This window comes from Bubalus kerabau, chromosome 17, assembly GCF_029407905.1.
Source record: "Bubalus kerabau isolate K-KA32 ecotype Philippines breed swamp buffalo chromosome 17, PCC_UOA_SB_1v2, whole genome shotgun sequence".
Taxonomy (NCBI): Eukaryota; Metazoa; Chordata; class Mammalia; order Artiodactyla; family Bovidae; genus Bubalus; species Bubalus kerabau.
In genome coordinates, this window is record NC_073640.1 from 5,860,399 (window position 1) to 5,879,459 (window position 19,061).

The window sequence follows — 19,061 nt, forward strand, 5'->3', positions numbered from 1 at the left end:
ATAAATAAAATTAAAACAAAGAATAACTTGTCATAGTTGGAGGGATACTTCTCTTCCTCACAAGGATTTCAGTCCTTTGAGGATAGAGACCTTTTCCTTTCTTCTTTCTATCACTAGCACAACACTTTGCCAAAAGGATTCCTTATGACCAGGTCAAAAAGGTTAAAAAAAAAAGAGAGAGAGAGAGAGAAAGAAAGGAAAAAAATAAGGCAATTTCACTTAAGAACAAAGCAGCAATTTGCTGTGTGTCTATCATTATATCTGCCCATTTGTGAAGGAGGAAGCTGAGATTAGGGAGGTCACACTCCCGGAAACGGCTGGGGTGGGGTACAAAGCCCTGGTCTGCCTGACTCCACGCTTGAAGTCGTGATAGTGTGAGGCTCACAGATGTGGAGGTCCCCTGTCCCCCCCCCCACCCCGAATCTAAGACGTATCTGCAGGGGAAGTGTCCCCTTGATGGTATAAAAATGTTGTGGCCTTGATGGTCTATTAGTTTTAGATAAACACTGTTATCATGCAAGATGTTAACATTAGGGGAAGCTGGGTGGAGGGTACATGGCACTCGCCATTCTGTCTCTGCAACTCTTCCATAAATCTTAAATTTATTTATTTCCTTAAAAGTGGTGGAGAAAATATTGTTGCCTAAATGTAATGGGATATTCTGGATTGAACTCTTATGGGAAAATTGGAATATAATCTAGAATTTGGTTAAGTTTTGTCCTCTTGTTGATATCTTAATTTTGACAAATGTCCCATGGTCATATAATTGTTAAAATTAGGGGAAGCTGGATTAAAAATATATGGGAACTCTCCATATCATTTTAGCAACTTTTCTGAAAGAAATTATTCAGATTGTTCACTATAAAATTATTCTAAAATAAGAGGTTTATTCTTATTAAAAAAGAAAACCCAAAAGCCATAAAAATTAAGGGAAATAAACATTTTATATACAATTATAATTCCATTTGTAATGAAATAAATATAATTTTATTAAAATAAGGCTAACTTATTAAACCTTAATTCTTTAATAGATATCTTTTTAATATTCCATTCTATGAAGCAGAAGTAAGCATTCCTGCCAAGAGTGGTGGTCTCTAGGAAAAGCATTTGTACAACTGAGCTGCAAGCTAAATCTGCTTTTCCAGATAAACTATGGTTACTCATACTTGGGTACTTGGCAGATATTCTCTCATTTCTGAAAAACGAACGAAGTCTTTCACTTGAAGGAGAACAACTGACAGTATTTGCTGCCAGTGAAAAATTCTGAGATTTAGAATTCTGGAAAATTTGGATCTACCACTGTGAGCTGGATGGCTTCCCAGAACTTAAAAGACTTTCTGATGAGATTGGTGGTGATATTAACGAATGCAACTTGTTAATGAAATCAGTCAACATTAGCTCTGTGTAATCCAGTGAACTAGCATTCTACAAATGACTAAAATGACTAGTGCGTGGTGTTACAAATCATTGTATTGGTTAAAAAAATTCATTCAAGATGCAAGTGAGACCAAAGATTTTCATACGATAGTACAAAATGCTTACTGGTACGTTTTCAGATTCCACGTTGCAACTAAGCTTTAAGAAACTACCACTGGAGAACTCTGTGTGTTAAAGAAAGAAATCCAAGTATCTGAATTCGGTGTGCTGCTGAATCAGGTGCTAATGCATAAAGCCACTGTGTGTTTTGTTGAGCTCGTCAATGTTTTGTATTATGTTTTTAAACAGGGAAATCAAGGTGCTGCTTTTTTATGAGGCAAGTTATATGTACTATTCTCTCTATTTGACAGGTTGTGCTGCCTACCGGAGCTTGCCTGCAGCAAAACAGTGAGGAACAGCAGATCTAGTTACTGGCTCTCGGGGTGCTGGAGGTCCTCAGAGACAACCAGCAGCATGGCCTCGAAGACACGTGCTATGCCTGCAATCCTGCTCCTGAGGCTTCCAGGGAAGATCACAGTCACACTGACCCCACAGATCTATGATTTCCAGACTCAGACCTGCTCTTAAAGCTGCTCACAAGTCCTGGGGAGTGGCTCTAGGAAGCTCCCCTTTCCCATTTCCCAGAGACCGTTCCAGACACCACCACACTCCTTGAGTCCCTAACATCATCTCCTCTTTCCTATTGTAAGTAAGAACAATCAAGCAGGATCCATCTTAACTTCCAGGCCATTCTCCCCATGTGGAGGCTCTATGCTTGTATACTCTGAAAAGTGAAAGTGAAAGTGAAGTCGCTCAGTCCTGTCCAACTCTTTGCGACCTCATAGACTAGCCTACCAGGCTCCTCCATTCATGGGATTTCCCAGGCAAGAGTACTGGAGTGGGGTGCCATTGCCTTCTCCAGGATATCTTCTACCCAGGGATTGAAGCTGGGGCTCCTGCATTGTGGAGTCACTGGGGACCTCCACCAATGACTACCAAGGAGGAGTAAGACAGAGGCCAAATGCAGTGGGAGAAGGCAGGAGCCAGGGGTGTGCGAGGGATACAGCAAGTGAGGGCAGACTCTGGGAGCAACTACAAAGGGAAAGCTAAAATAGAAGAAAGAGGTGTATCTAAAGAAGGGAGACTGCTGAGGAGGTAGAAAAGGATGGATGGAATTCTCAGCTCAAGGAGTGCATTAGTTTTGGAATAAAAGCAATGAGAGCACACAAGCATTAAAATACAGAAAGCTCGTTTAACTCACTTCACAAAAGCATTAACAGATGATGTATCCTTTCCGTGACTATTTAAAGACAAATTGAGTTAACACTAACACCAATTGTAAATAGACAGAGGGATACTTAACTGCAAGAACTCAAAAAACTCTGCTCAGACAAAGTTGTAATGGCAGCTAACAAACCAGTGAAGACACGGAGTCCTAAACACGGCTAAATATGGGTCACAGGACAGGTCACGGGTGTGACCAGCTGCACCTCACGACATGTCAATGTGGACAGGGGAGGGCGGAGAGGCCTGGAGAGGCCGGCTGACATGTTAACTGTGATGCATAAAACAGAATCTTAAAATGGGAGGGTAAGTGCAGAAGGTACAAATCTTCACCCCCTCAGGGGCTTTATCTGTACTGGTAGTTCATGCCGTGGTCTGCATTTCTGCCGTAGCCCCCTTGTGATGACTGATAGGAGCTGGGGGGGCCGCACGTGTACTCTAGTAGCTTCTATTCCAAAACTAATGCACTCCTTGAGCTGAGAATTCCATCCATCCTCTCCTACCTCCTCAGCAGTCTCCCTTCTTTAGATACACCTCCTTCTTCTATTATCGCTTTTCCCTTTGTAGTTGCTCCCAGAGTCTGCCCTCACTTGCTGCATCCCTCGCACACCCCTGGCTCCTGCCCTCTCCCACTGCATTTGGACTGTCTTACTCCTCTGCAACCAGCTGGTGGAGGTCCCCAATGACTTCCTAGTTATCGAAGGCAAAAGAACTTTTTCTCTCTTTTGTTGTGGGTACTGGGGATGTGGGAATCCTGGATATTTTTGCTGGATTGAGACCATTATTTAGAGCTAAAAGTTTCAGAAATATAAGGGTCACCTAGAGAGTTCACCCAAAGCAAAGGATAGTAGGAGAGGCACAGGGAAATTTTAAGATGCTTTCCAGTGTTCTATAACTAGAAGTAGCAGACCTGGACTTTGAAGCCAAGAAGCTAGGCTCCTGCTGGCTCACCCTCTCACTAAACTGCTATTTCTAGTTTCCTGTATTTTTTTTTTTTTTTAATAATGTACTTCAGAGGCTTTCCCAGTAAGTACATACTGATCTTAGGGTTTAACAGCTACATTATAGTCCATTGTGTAGATATACTATATTTCATTAGTTACATTACTGGGTATTTAGATTCTTTTCAGTTTTGCTATGACAAAAAAAAGTTGTAATGCTTTCTTATAGAAAAAAAAAAACTATCATTAGTCATATTTTTGTGTAGTACCACAGAACAATATCCAAAATGATCTAAATAGCTATTAAAATACTCCTTCCTTAATAAGAAAAAGAAGAAAAAAAAATAGAAAAAATACTCCTTCCTTTTCCAACTACTGCGTCGGTATAAGACCAGCCAAAGTAACATACTTTAAAACAGCCTGAATGCAGCAGCGGATCTGAGAGTCCAGTTACCTTCTGTTAAGATGCGCATGTGTGCTTAGTTGTGTCCAGCTTGTTGCGACCCCACGGACTGTGGCCCGCCAGGCTCCTCTGTCCATGGGATTTCCCAGGCAAGAATACTGGAGTGGGCTGCCAGTTCCTTCTCCAGGGCATCTTCCCGACCTAGTGATCAAACCTGTGTCTCTGGCATCTCCTGCATTGGCCCACTGGTTCTTTTTCACTGTGTCACCTAGGAAGTTGTTCTTCTATTAAACCAGATGTTAAAGAGAGAAAATCACAGCACGACTCTAATTTTTTTTGGTAAATATAGTTATTTATATTATTTTAACATGTATCAAAGTTCATTATTGTTATTTGAAAATGAATTAATAAATATTTTAAGTTGTTCTCAGTTTTAACTTTTTACACTATAAATGGCAATTATAAACCAACTCAACAATTTTGAAGAGTGCTAAGAGGTCCTGAAAACAAAAAGTCTGAGGACTGCCAAGGTGGGTAAAATGTACACAAGCTTCTTTTCTCCAATGTGGGGAAAAAAGCCAGACTCTTATTAACAGAGAATAATTCACACCACCAGCTCCAAAATAGTTAAGCTCTGCAGAGGCTGATCGAAGACGGCAATGGCACCCCACTCCAGTACTCTTGACTGGAAAATCTCATGGATGGAGGAGTCTGGTGGGCTGCAGTCCACGGGGTCGCTAAGAGTCGGACACGACTGAGTGACTTCAGTTTCACTTTTACTTTCATGCATTCGAGAAGGAAATGGCAACCCACTCCAGTGTTCCTGCCTGGAGAATCCCAGGGACAGGGGGGCCTGCTGGGCTGCCATCTATGAGGTCGCACAGAGTCGGACACAACTGAAGCGACTTAGCAGGAGCAGCAGCAGAGGCTGATACGCTATGAAGTAAATCAAGTGTGTTGAAGTTTTAGTTAGTCTGTGCATTTAATTCTGCCCACCTACTCCCCAACTCTTAGCAAAAAAAAAAAATACAACAAAACGATCAAATTTCATACCTTGTGTTTGCCAAACCATGAAGCCAGTTTTTTGTTTTTTTTTTTTTTACATGCCTTTGCCACCTTTAAGGAGTTTCCCTGACCATCAGCACCTCCATATTATACAAAGGCAAGTGGCTCACCTTCTATCAGATTCTCCTATCTTTTCTCCAGGGATACCAACCCTGAGCACATTTTGGAGACATATTCAGGATCGTTGGAAGTAACTGGTTTTAAATTCAGAATAAAAGAATAACTACCTGTGATCCAATAGGGATGTGCTTCATGGTCTCCTTGACCATGGTCAATTTCTCTGAGGGCCAGAGTTTCATAAACACAATCTCAAGTTTTCAGTGTTTGTTTATTGTGCTATCCAACCCCACATTTGCACTGCTAATGGATACACCCCAACGAAAGCTGAAAATGATCCACTAGAGACAACTAGTTTTCTACTTGGTTGTATCTTGCATACTTTCTATCTTTTTAAATGCTGGTTTCCCGATAGAGCTTAGAATACCTGTCTTGTAAGGTACCCACACATACTTCTTACCAAATCAAATAAAAAATATCTTCTGGAAGGATGTTCCTTCTGAAAGTAAATACAAGGGTCCTTATACCACAAAACAGCTTTATTTCACAGATGTGGCGACTTAGGAGTAGAAGTCAGGGAAGGCTGGAGTTGACTCTAAAGAGAATGATGTATCTAATTAGTCAACCACTGAATGGGTGCTGAATCACATGGCTGGGTAGTGAATAAAGTTCCTTGGAGCCAGAGTAATGGGATAAATTCTAAATTCTGGCCTTAGATGAGTAAGAAAAGCCTTAGGGAAAACAGAGCAGAAAAAAAGAAATCTATGGTACTGGCAGATCAAAGAAAGCATAAACCATTTCCCCCTTGAGATGAATTTACCCATGTAGAATTATACCTACTTGTTAACTGTATCATAATACAAACAAATAATGTTGTGTGTAACTGGGGTCCATGTATCTCATATCAGTTACCAAAGCCCATCAGGGCCTCAAGACTACTAGACTATCCTATTTAGATTTAAATAAAATTAGTTCAATCTATCATCTCATGTAGGAAAAAACATGCACCCAGCCACTCTCTTCTGGATATTCTCAGAGTCTTTTATTAGTTGCTTTCAGTTTCAACTTTTTTCAGTTAGGTTCAGTTTACAGCCTCTGCTCTTTCACTTGTCTTTAGCACACCGTCTATACACGCGATGTCATGTATACTGGTGCCCCATGATAGACACCAACCAATTCTGCCACCAGAGCAAAGCTGTGGGCCCTACCACACTTTTCCAGAAAGCTTCAGGAAGGGCAGTGGTGCTGGTGTGGAGGAGGAGGCCTCCACCCAGCACAGTACCTGACCTAGTGGAACAGAGAATTAACCGTCTCTCTTTTTGGGAGTCCGTGGGAACTCTTCACCAGCTAATTCTTTCTCTGAAGGTCCTACACTGGTCAAGAATTCTCAGTATATGTGTAATTTTTCTAGGAGGCAGGTCCATAATTTTCCTTAGATTTTCAAAAACCTCAAGATCCAAGAACAGTTAAGACATACTTTATATTTAGGTAAAAACATCAAAGTACACTCTAATAGTAAACAACTGCCTCCCCACTAGGTAACTGAATCAGTAATAGGGAAATGCAAATTGAAGCTATAGGAAAAGTTGCATTCTAATAGTAAACAAGGACATACCGTTTCACACCCACAAAAATGGCAATACTGAAGGTCTGCCAATGCCAAGGACTGGAGCAATAGGAACTCTCATTTCCTGCTAGACTGATTCAACCACTTCAAAAACAAACTGACATTATCTTCTTAGGTTAACATTTAAACACATTCTAGACCCAGTCATTCTTAGAGCAGTTTTCAAACTGTTGGTTTTAATCTAATGGATCTTGAGTCAATTTAGCGGGTACAATCAGTATTTTATTTTAATAAAAGTAAATGGAATAAAATGTTATATTTTTACCTCATTACACACAAACAGTGCATTTTGTCTTATTATATTTCTTCCTATGGGGTCATGGTTAAAAACACTTCCCAAAACAGACCAGGAGAAACACCTACACACGTGCATAAGGAAATGTGGAGAGGAATGTTCAACTTCTTCAGTGTTAAGATGCATTTTGGGCTGTCCTTTCAAAACACTCCTTCCCCAATCTCCTTCCTAAAACCACTCATTAATTCAACAAATATTTATTAAGTGCCTGTTTCTAACATAAATTCTTCTGGGTGCTGCTGATACAGAGGTAAGTAAACCAAGTAAGCTGGGCTCCCACTGGTGGGGCTCATGACCTCAACATGTAAACATACAGGGTCCTGAGCACAATGACAATACCAACCACTATCCAGCAATGAGAACTTTCACAGGTGAAATTCTGGGCTACAGTCACAGATTCAGGTCCCCATAAATGCCTCCCAAAGTGATATTGCTATTAGAGTTTGTTACTTTGGGACAAGAAGAGGTACAGCAGGAACTAAAAATTCCATCTCAAAACAATGTTCAGTCAGATATTACAAAAACTTAGAAAGGGATAAGGACTAGAAAAGTTCAGAGAATGAAACATTTACAATACACAATAGAACTCCCAGGGCACCTGTAGCCTCCATAAATATACCACGGAAAAAAAACTCGGAACGCACGCACGGGCATGTTTTCAACTAGGCCGGGCTCTTTCTGAATTTCTCATGTCAGTTTCCTCTTTGGTTCCTCTGGTTTCCTTGAATTTGTTTTCAGAACTTTTGTTATTTTTTTGCTCTTTTCCTTCTACTATTCTGCAATGTGCAGCTATGGCACGGATTGGAGTGACGTCTAAGAAAAACAAGCAAAAGAGCTTGTCTTGACCCATTCCCATAACTACGGGAAGTTACTTATATAAGATGAAGAAACTCAGAAAAACCCAGACAGTCACTGAAGCTGTTCTTTCCCAGAGGTCCTTTGGCCACCATCAGATACCTGCTATTTCCTGGAGTGTATGGTCTGTACAAATCAGGTGACGATGGCCGAATGGGGCAGTCCTGGGTCCTCATTATATTCTTCTGCTTTTACCTGTCTGACCTACAGGCTTTAAGTAAAAAATGTCCTTTGCAGCAAAAAAAGAAATCTATGATGGCTTTGTGTAGTCTGTGGTGCAGCATCCTACTCTGGGTAGAGAGGTGGGGCCAGGCTGCAGTTCTAGGAATGCTGATGCCAACACTGTGCTGAAAGATCAATAAAGTAGAAATTAAAACACAGCTTTCCAATTTTTTAAAGAGTCAACCTCCTGCCTTCCTTCTAGGAAAAGCATCCTTATGTCCTGGATATTCTTGGACAAGCCCAACTTTTTTACTTTACTCCTTAATGTAAAACTATATTTGACTTATTATTTTTAAAATTTTATTTCTTTATTCACTGCACAGGGTCTCAGTTGTGGCATATGGAATCTTATTTGCAGCATGTGGGATCTAGTTTGCCAACCAGGAATCAAACCTGGGCCCTATGCATTGGGAGCATGGAGTCTCAGCCACTGGACCACCAGGGAGGACATCCTTATTATTATTATTTTCAAAAATTTTGGCAAAGGCATTTATTTAGGGGAAAAAACCCACAAAGCTTATTCCACATAGCATAATCCCTTTAGGACCAGCCATGATGTTGACTTATTTTTTAATACCACTTTATGACTTTTCTGGTAAATAAAACTACAAATGAAAAAAATTTTGTTGCAGCAGGTGTGCTGATTTTTGGTTTATAAAATACACTCACCATAGCTCCAAAAAAATTGTGGCATGATCTCCAGCACAAGCTATGAGCTGAGGTACCTTCCAGAAGCATACACTCTGCTCTTCATTCCTATACTTACTAAGCAAACCTAAGTGAAAGATCTGTTCACGGATGGGAAAAGAATGACTTTACTATGAAAATATAGTTCACCGTGTACTCTTCTATTAATGACTATAAATCTTCTGCTCCACAGGGTTGTTTTGTATAGAAGAGAGCATAAAGCTTTTTAGAAATAGTGAGATTACATGGAACCTGAGGCAAAGGAGTGGACCTCAGTGGCTACAGAAAGAGCATCAGCTCTTGTTACTACGGCAGTGGCAGATCTTATGGCAATGGAGGGTCTCGTGAGCAAAGTGTTGGCTTTGAAATCCACCTGCTTGCCTCTGCTGACCAGCGGTGAATGAGCTGAGAACACTAAAAGAACCACCGCAGGGAAATAGATGAAACGTTTGGCCATCTTCATCCAGGAACAAAGAAATGTTTGGTGTAATGCTCTTTACCTTAGCATTAGAGTCAGATTTGGCCTTTTTTTTTTTTCTAATGTTTATTTTATTTAGAGAAAAACATAAATCAAAGAATGAGATGGAGAAGGAAATCTTTAAAATAGCAAAATGGCTTCATGCATGAAAGTATGAGCACAAACCCATTCTGCAGCCTCCTCTTGCGACACTCACCTTCCAAATTGCTTACTAAATATTTATTGCTCATCTAATACACAATCTATGGGGAGCCTGAACAAATGCAGGAAGCTTTTTACCCATAAAGAAATGGTGTTTGGGCAGGATATTTGTATTCTGGCAACTGTCCAGAACTGCTCAGCATTGACAAATGGGAAACTGATGTGAGTTTCCCATAGATCCTCATTCATTTGTTTAATTAATGTTCGCTGACAAACCATTATGAACCAAGTACTAGACTGAGAAGAATGAACAGATTTGATTCATGCCCTCAGGGAGTTAACCATCTAGTGAGGGAGAAGAAAGGTGAAAAAATAAAATAGACAACAAAATCTATGTACTTAGAAGTTGAGATAAGTGTTACAAAAGAAAAGAATCAGGGACTATAAGAGAGAAAGACAGTGGGAACCGAAATTTAGATTGAAGAGGTATCTCCTGAGGTTCTTCTCCCCTCTAAATATAAGTATCTAAAATAAAATAATTTTTGAAAATCTATTACTTTAAGGACCTTTCTGCCAGAAGAAAAGATAAGGGCTTTATTAAATCATTTACATTTTTTAAATGGTAATTAATGTACAAGGCACAAAATTCAAATTGAAAATATGCCTTCCTTCCCTCTCCTATCTTCTAGTTACCAAATTCTGGCTCCTCTGAGACAAATACTGTTATTAGTTGCTTTGAGTATCTTTCTAGAGATAATACTAAACTAAAATTTAAGACAAGGCCATTCCTCTGAATTTTTTTGTTGTTTTGGAAAATATATTTATTTTTCATAAAAATGCTACTTTTACTAACATGTAATGAGTTTATTCTGGAGAAGGGAATGGCTACCCACTCCAGTACTCTTGCCTACAGAATTCCATGGACAGAGGAACCTGGAAGTTGACAGTCCATGGGGTCACAAGAGCTGGACACGACTTAACAACTGACACTTTCACTTTCAACGAGTTTATTACTACCTGAATAATTTCTTAGCTTTAACTTCTAATACAGGAACAGATATCAAAAGCTCTTTTGGGGTTCTCAGTAATTTGTATGCATATAAAGAAGTCCTAAGCCTAAACAGTTTGAGAACCACTAATCTAGGCATTTATAAATGTACATCAGGACTTCCCTGGTGGTCCAGTGACCAAGAATCTGCCTTCCACTGCAGGGGATGCGGGTTTGAGCCCTGATCGGGGAACGAAGATCCCACCTGCTGTGGGAAAACTAAGCCCACATGCCGCAACTAGACGCCAGCGTGCCGCAAGCGGAGGCCCGCACATCACAACAAGCAAGACCTGCGTGCACTGCAACGAAGGCTCCGTGCAGTCAAAATAAATTTCTTTAAAAATGTATGTCAGTTGTTCATTTTTAATCCTACTAAACCCTGGGCCATCCACTGCATTATTTTGGTAAAGGTTTTAGAGTATGTTTTGAGTAGAATGGCAACAAGATGGAAACCAAGTTACTTATCTGCAGCTACAATATGCTCTGGATTATTTGGCCTTCAACACATCACAAATTTCACCATGGTGACTGGCTAGTTGTCTTCCTACAGCACCTTAAACGTTTAATGTATTAGTAGGTGGAATTACTCAAAGCCCATAAAGAGTTTTCAGAAAGTAATTATATATATATGATAGCTGAAGCTGAGTGGCAAAGTTAAACATATACTTGTGGTGGGACAGTAATGAGAGAAACTATTTTTAAAATCGAATAATGCAATAATGGTGGAGTACATTTTATGGACTAACCCTCCCACAATCAGATAACAATGATCAACTCTGGATAAAACTGGAAAAAACAAGTGTTTAAAAAGGCACCAAAGAGCAACCAAAACCAGGTAGAAAACTGGAATGGAGTCAATCACCAGAAAAAGGGACCCAGCTGAGACAGCCCAGTTAAATACAGAGCTTTGCCTGCAGGCAAGCGCCAGTCCCTGTGGCATGGAGTGGCTACAACTCAAGTTGAAAACTGCATTTTCATGGCAGATCTACCCAAGTCAGAAGGCCATGATAATACTTTACCTACTTCCAAAGAGGGCTTCCCTGGTAGCTCTGCTGGTAAAGAAGCCACCTGCAATGCAGGAGACCTCAGTTCGATTCCTGGGTAGGGAAGTTCCCCTGGAAAAGGGATAGACTACCCAATCAGTATTCTTGGGCTTCCCAGGTGGCTCAGATGGTAGAGAATCTGCCTGTAATGTGGGAGACCTGGATTCGATATCTGGGTTTGGAAGATCCCCTGGAGGAGGGCATGGCAACCCACTCCAGTATTCTTCATTGGAGAATCCCCATGGACAAAGAAGCCTGGCAAGCTACGGGGTCGCAGAGTCGGACACGACTGCATGACTAAACACACACACACACACACACACGCACGTGTGCATGCACACACTTCCAAAGAAGGAGCCAGAAGTAATATTCATGACAGTATTTTCTTCCCTCTATTATAAATAGAAAGATGTATATGTTTTTTATGTCTGTTCACGAATAACTCAATACTGGGTGGGAGGCACACCCGCAAGTTTAAGACTGGACCCAGGAGTGTTCACTAGTCTCGACAAAGTGTCAACTGACTGCCAAAGGATACAGATTGGTGGAACTTTCCAGTTCTCTAAGGAAGCAATATACAGTTGCCCACAAAATGGTTCCAGTATCCAATCAAAACTGGAAATTGAAAAGACTCAGACGAGGTTCACAGCAACAAATATCTTCTTCATGAAAGAGTCAACAGAAAATCTAACAGAAGTACTCTACTTGTGCCTCAATCCAGGGTTTAAGGTTTGGAAATCATTCTACTTCTTAAACTGCTTGCAAAGTTCATCCAACTTTTCCTTTCAGGTTTTCTTTCACGGGGGAAAAAAAATCATTGCATTTTAGCACAAGAAAGTGCTAACTTTTCTTCCTGCACCTCTGTAACCCACAAATTTAAAAGAACACACACACACGCACTCTTCGAAAGCCTGTGTGAATCCTAAATAAGCCAGAACATGTGTAAGGCAAGGAGAAAATAAAAGTGTTAGCAAGGGAACATTTTAGCTACAAAGTTCTAAAGGCAAACTGATACCTGAAAAAGGAAATTAACTTTACCAACCTTGAGATAAAGTTCATGACCCTGTTGTTTCAAAGGAATTCCCAGGCCGGGAGTCAGATCATAGACTCAATTCCCAGTTCAGGAACCAAAACAATTCTGGCCTGGAGATAGAGCGGTGAGGAGCCATCCAACACACCTCTGCTGGAGCAGCTGCTCCCATCTGTCCACTTCCCTCTAAAAGCTACTTCAAGGGCTGGATTTATCAGTTACATATGCTGATTGAAAAAGACGCACATTTCCCAGGCCACAATCATGGAAATTACATGCTGGCCCATTTCAACACTCACAAACAGATGTTAAACTGACCAAAATATATGTAAATAATCTCACCTCACTCACTCTTGCTAATGCTTACAGGTGAGTTCTCTTACAGACTTTCTTACTACTAAATGACTGGCCATATACTATGCATGCATGCTTAGTCGCTCAGTCATGTCCCACTCTCTGCGACCCCATGGACTGTAGCCCGCCAGGCTCCTCTGTCCATGGGATTCTCCAGGCCAGAATACTGGAGTGGGTTGCCATTCCCTTCTCCAGGGGATCGTCCCAACCCAGGATCAAACCAGGGTGTCTTGCATTGGAACCTGGGTCTCTAACTTTACCACTGAGCCACTAAGGGAGCCTAACCATTTACTATAAATTTTAGATTTTAGAACTATTAGGAAAGATGTTTTGCTTAGAGAAAAAGGAAAATAATTAGAAAGAGGAGAGCTTTTCAAAAGAACTTTTACACAGGGAGCATTAAAAAATCCCTTAAGCTCAGGCACAGAATACTGGCTTCTTTTCGTCTGTGACCCTCTGTCAGCCTAAACTTGCTGTGTAACTGATCATGTGTAACAACTGATCATGAACAAAAGAGAGGCAGTTGGAACTCCAGCAGGAAAAATACACTATATTTAAAGGGTCTGTTCCTCCTAAGACTGTTTTGATTAGAGTTATGAAGCCATTTTGTCCTTGACAAGGGAACCTTGACTTCCTCTACACAATTCACCCATTCTGGCTATAATAACCACTTCTACTTGAGAAGAAAACTGTTTTTATCAGATTTCTAAATATGAAGAAGCCTCTAAAAACACACTGTTTATCAGAAAGCAAAACAGTAAATAAACTAAATGTCTCTATAGGGAAATGGTTTTATAAATTATAGAACATTCAGAATAGAACACTATGCAGCCTCTAAGAAAAATATCAAATAATCTATATGCACAACACGTGTTAGTGTGTATATTTTTGTAGTTTTAAGCAAAAATGACAAATTTCAGGAAAACAGGCTTGGATGACTTCATGTAACTAAAACTAACTGTTACATGTGAAAAAAAATCCCAAGCACAGATAAGTATATAAAGATTACTAAATGCTTAGGAAAAGGTCTAGAACAGAGCTGTTCAATTGAAATATAATGGAAACCACAAATAAGAGTCACAAATATAATTTAAAACTTTATAGTATCCATATTAAAGAATGTAAAGGTGAAATGAATTTTAATTATTGTATTTAACCCAATATATTAAAAATGTTACCACTTCAATAATGAAATAGATACAAAAACTGAGCTAGTTTGCTTTATTTTTTCTAACTGTTCAAAATTTAGTGTATATTTTATACTTGCAACACATCTCAATTTAGAGTAGTCACATTTTAATGCTCAGCATTAAATGTTAAGCATCAAATATGCTTAATGAGGACTGCACTGAACAGAGGAAGTCTAGAAAAAGAAACATAGAATTATTAACTTTCATTTTGTTTTCTATATCTTTCTGCACTGTTTGAACTTTTTAAGCAACGGTTTAAATTGTTTTTACTTTCATGATTCTTAAAAAAGTGACTGTTTAAATATAAAAATAATCAAGACAGATAAAAAAACCTAAGCACACACCAGAACAATGAGGGAAAGAAAAGAGAAACCATCTCAACCTTAGGATAGGGAAACTTCTTAGGAAACAAAAAGCACTAACCATTAAAAAAAAAAAAGATAAATAAACTGAACTTGAACAAAATTTAAAATTTCTGCTCATCAGAACATACCATAGGACTTCTGGTGGTTCAGTGGTTAAGAATCTGCCTGCCAATGCAGGGGACATGCACGGGTTCAGTCTCTGGCCCAGGAAGATCCCACACGCTGTGGGTAACTAAGCCCATGCGCCACAGTTACTGAGCCCAAGCGCTAATGAAGCCTGCAAGCTCAAAAGCCTGTGCTCTGCAACAAGAGAAGCCACCACAACAAGAAACCCACGCGCCACAACTAGAGAGAAGCCCCTACTCTCCACAGCTAGAGAAAAAGCCCTCGTAAAGCAAAGACCCAGCACAACCAAAAATAAATAAATGAATAAAAAAAGAACAAACCACACACCATAATGGCCAAGTGGTAAAGAATCCACCTGCCAATGAAGGGACACAGGTTCAGTCCCTGGTTGGAGAAGATTCCACAAATTGTGGAGCAAATAAGCCCATGTACCCCAACTATCAAAGCCTTCATGCACTGGAGCCTGTGCTTACAAGAAGAGCTGCTGCCAAGAGAAGCCTGAGACCCGCACCTAGAGAGCAGCCCCACTGTCTGCACATAGAGAGCAGCGCCCACTGTCCACACCTAGAGAGCAGCCCCCACTGTACGCACCTATAGGGCAGCCCCCACTGTCTGCACCTGAGAAAGCCCCCACTGTCTGCACCTAGAGAGCAGCGCCCACTGTCTGCACCTGGAGAGCAGCCCCCACTGTCTGCACCTAGAGAAAGCCCCCACTGTCCGCACCTAGAGAGCAGCACCCACTGTCTGCACCTAGAGAAAGTCCCCACTGTGTGCACCTAGAAAGCAGATCCCACTGTCTGCACCTAGAGAAAGCCCCCACTGTGCGCACCTAGAGAGCAGACCCCACTGTCTGCACCTGAGAAAGCCCCCACCTCTGCACCTAGAGAGCAGCGCCCACTGTCTGCACCTAGAGAGCAGCGCCCACTGTCTGCACCTAGAGAGCAGCGCCCACTGTCTGCACCTAGAGAAAGCCCCCACTGTCTGAATCTAGAGAGCAGTGCCCACTGTCTGCACCTGAGAAAGCCCCCACTGTCTGCACCTGAGAAAGCCCCCACTGTGTGCACCTAGAGAGCAGACCCCACTGTCTGCACCTGAGAAAGCCCCCACCTCTGCACCTAGAGAGCAGCGCCCACTGTCTGCACCTAGAGAAAGCCCCCACTGTGTGCACCTAGAGAGCAGACCCCACTGTCTGCACTTGAGAAAGCCCCCACTCTCTGCACCTAGAGAAAGCCCACTCACAGCAACAAAAACCCAGTCTAACCAAAAATAACAAATAAATATAATTGTGAGCTAAAAAAAAAAGAAATACTCAGTAATAGCATTTATATCTGATAAAGTACACACATCCAGAATATATTAAGAATTCCTACAATTCAACAAACTCATGAACAACTGATAAAAAATGAGACTGGAGGACACATTTCACAAAAGAAGACATACAAATGGCCAATAAGCACATGATAAGATGTCATTATTATTAGTTTTCAGAGCAATGCAAATGAAAACCCACACCCACCAAAATAAAAAAGACTGACAAAACCAAACGTGGACCAGAATATGGACCAAGTGGAACTCTCTCACACACGCAGGCAAGAATATAAAATAACGCACTCACTTTGGAGAACTGTTCGGCAATCTGTTTTTCACATTAAATACACACCTATCCTATGACCTAGCAATCCTATTCCCTGGTATTTATTTACCCAAGAGAAATAAAAACATATGTCTTCAAAAAGATTTGGAAATAACCCAGACGCCCATTAACAGAATGGATAAACTGGCATATTCTCATACAATGGAAATAAATGAATATGACACAGTAACATGGGTGAAGAAGGCAGTGGCACCCCACTCCAGTACTCTTGCTTGGAAAATCCCATGGACAGAGGAGCCTGGTAGGCTGCAGTCCATGGGGTCGCTAAGAGTCGGACACAACTGAGCGACTTCATTTTCACTTTTCACTTTCATCCATGGAGAAGGAAATGGCAATCCCACTCCAGTGTTCTTGCCTGGAGGATCCCAAGGACAGGGGAGCCTGGTGGGCTGCCGTCTGTGGGGTCGCACAGAGTCGGACACGACTGAAGCGACTTAGCAGCAGCAGCAGCAACATGGGTGAGTCTAAAAAACATGCTGAGTAAAAAAGCCACAAACAAAAGAGTTACACAACATATGACTGATATACATCAAATTTTGGAATAGGAAAACTAATATATCGTAATAAAAATGAGTGGTTGCCTGGGGCAGAAGGTGTGAGGGGAGCGGGGAAGAGAACCACCTGAGAAAAGGCATGAGGAAGCTTTCTGGGGAGATGGAGTTACACCATGCAGACCTCATTTCAGGAGGGGCTACCTGGATATATACAACTGCTGTAACACGCTGAATTGAACACTGAGGCTCCTATGATAACTATCCTATATTCTGTTAAGAAAGTCAAATTCTGTGGGGAACCAAAAAGCACTCAACTGATGCTGTTTAATACATCTTCTGAATAGATGAAGACTCAGAAAATAACGAAGCTTAGAATATGGGGATTGTCACTAAAATGCTCTCCACCATTCTTAACTTGAGTTCACCTGAAATGTGATGAAAGGATACTAACCGCAACTAAAATGATATCCTTATCTCTACAATCTTGCCTTATTTATATCTCACCCCTTTCTTGCATATTCTCAATATATAGCTATTAACAAGGCATCTAGCTGAAATAACAAAAAAAGAAAAAAAGATGGCAGAGAAGAGAAGAAACTAAGTATGAGAGAAGATACAGAAAGATCTTCCTGTGTTCAAGTACCATCTAGTCAATTTAGTTTCAAAGGAGGAAAAACATGAACCCATTAAATGTGCTCTTAACTGAAAGTCAGAGAAATCATTCAAGAAGTCTTTTCCCACTGGCCATCCCCAGTTCATTCAGTTCTATTTTTTTTTTTCTTGCAGTAAAAACTGTTAGAAAATCCCCAAAGCAACAGAGAGGAAGTCACCCCAAATTGCTTGAGCAATAAATAGGGTATCATGCCAAGTGGCAGAGTGTGTAGCTCGGGTCCCTGTACACACAACTTAGATGGCAGTCACCAGCAACAGCCTGAACGCTTTAACAGTAACAGTGCACAGTATACAATAAAATCCTTTCCGTACATTTTAACCCAGGGAAAGTGAAAGTGTTAGTTGCTCAGTCGTGTCCAACTCTTTCTGACCCCTTGGACTGTAGGTCAGCACCTTGGTCCATGGGATTTCCCAGGCAAGAATACTGGAATAGGTTGCCATTTCCTTTTCCAGGGGATTTTCCTGACCCAGGAATTGAACCTGGGTCTCCTGCACTGCAAGCAGATTCTTTCCTGTCTGAGCTACCCAGTACCTACACTGAATGGAGAAAACAACCAAACAGTTATCCATAAGGAAACTCAAAGTTAAGTGCAGGAAAGGCTGAAGGAATACCATGTGCTTCCTGACTAGAAAACAAGGCTTCTAGGTACATATCAGAGCTTTTGTTCACTGTACAAGGATGTGTATTGTGAAATGTCTTGTTATGGAAGCAACACTTTTACAAGAGGACAAGTCAACCTGTAATAAAGGAAATAGCAGGAGTTGTGAAATAAGTCTTGTGGAATGAGTAAGGAACTTCCCACATGTCTATGCTTGAAATACTACATGATCAAGCTGAAATGAAATGTCATTCTAATTACATAAATAGACATTACAGTTTGTTTCAGGGGTCAATCACTTGCTGAACACAAGCTGTGGAACCAAAAACATTCTGCTTTTAAGAGTAAGACTGATAGGAGAATACATATAAGCAAAAAAAATGAAATCTCCTTTGATCTGAGTTTACGTAAGACTTTTAAAAAATGGTGATCATTAATAAAATCTATTTATTCATTCATCCAAGAAATGCCTATAAATTATTTTCCACGTACCAGAATGGGTATTAAAGAAAAAAAAAAAAAGACACAAAACCTACATCCTCAGGTTCACAGACCAACATGTAAACTGACAGGACAGTACAGCAAGTGTTGCAATAAAGGCTATTAACAGATGCAGTGGGAAGCAAGTATTAGTTCAAGTGTCTAGATAGACACAGACACTGCCTCTGGCTGATTTACACAGAAAAGGAATTTAGGCTTTGAAGCATTCACAGAACAAATACCAAGCTAGACCACATCCAGGGTCATAAAACTAATGTCAATAAATTTAGACGAGGTGAAGGGGACTTTCCTGGCAGTCCTGTGGTGAAGACTGCACTTCTACTGCAGGGGACATGTATTCAGAATGTATAAAGAACTTTTACAACTCAATAACAAAAAGACAACCCAATTAAAAATGAGGAGCAGATCTGAATAGACTCTTCTCCAAAAAAGATATACAAATGGCTAATAAGCACATGAAGATGATCAATATCATAAGCCACCAGGGAATTCCAAATCAAGATTACAGTAAGAT

The 19,061-nt window shown here is 40.7% G+C and overlaps 1 protein-coding gene across 4 annotated transcripts in view; it reads right to left on the bottom strand.

Annotated features, from left to right (window-relative positions):
* CFDP1 (craniofacial development protein 1) overlaps positions 1-19,061 on the bottom strand; it is a 105,702-nt gene that overhangs the window by 44,759 nt on the left and 41,882 nt on the right. The window contains exon 6 of one of the 4 annotated variants that reach the window (XM_055554047.1): positions 6,163-8,290. The exons of 2 other annotated variants lie outside the window; for them this stretch is intronic. In XM_055554047.1, coding sequence (XP_055410022.1) covers positions 8,194-8,290 — 97 coding nt within the window. In that variant the 3' untranslated portion in view covers positions 6,163-8,193. Of the gene's footprint in view, positions 1-6,162; positions 8,291-16,576; positions 16,758-19,061 lie in introns of those variants that run through there. One more of the 4 variants, XM_055554046.1, reaches the window with a different exon arrangement.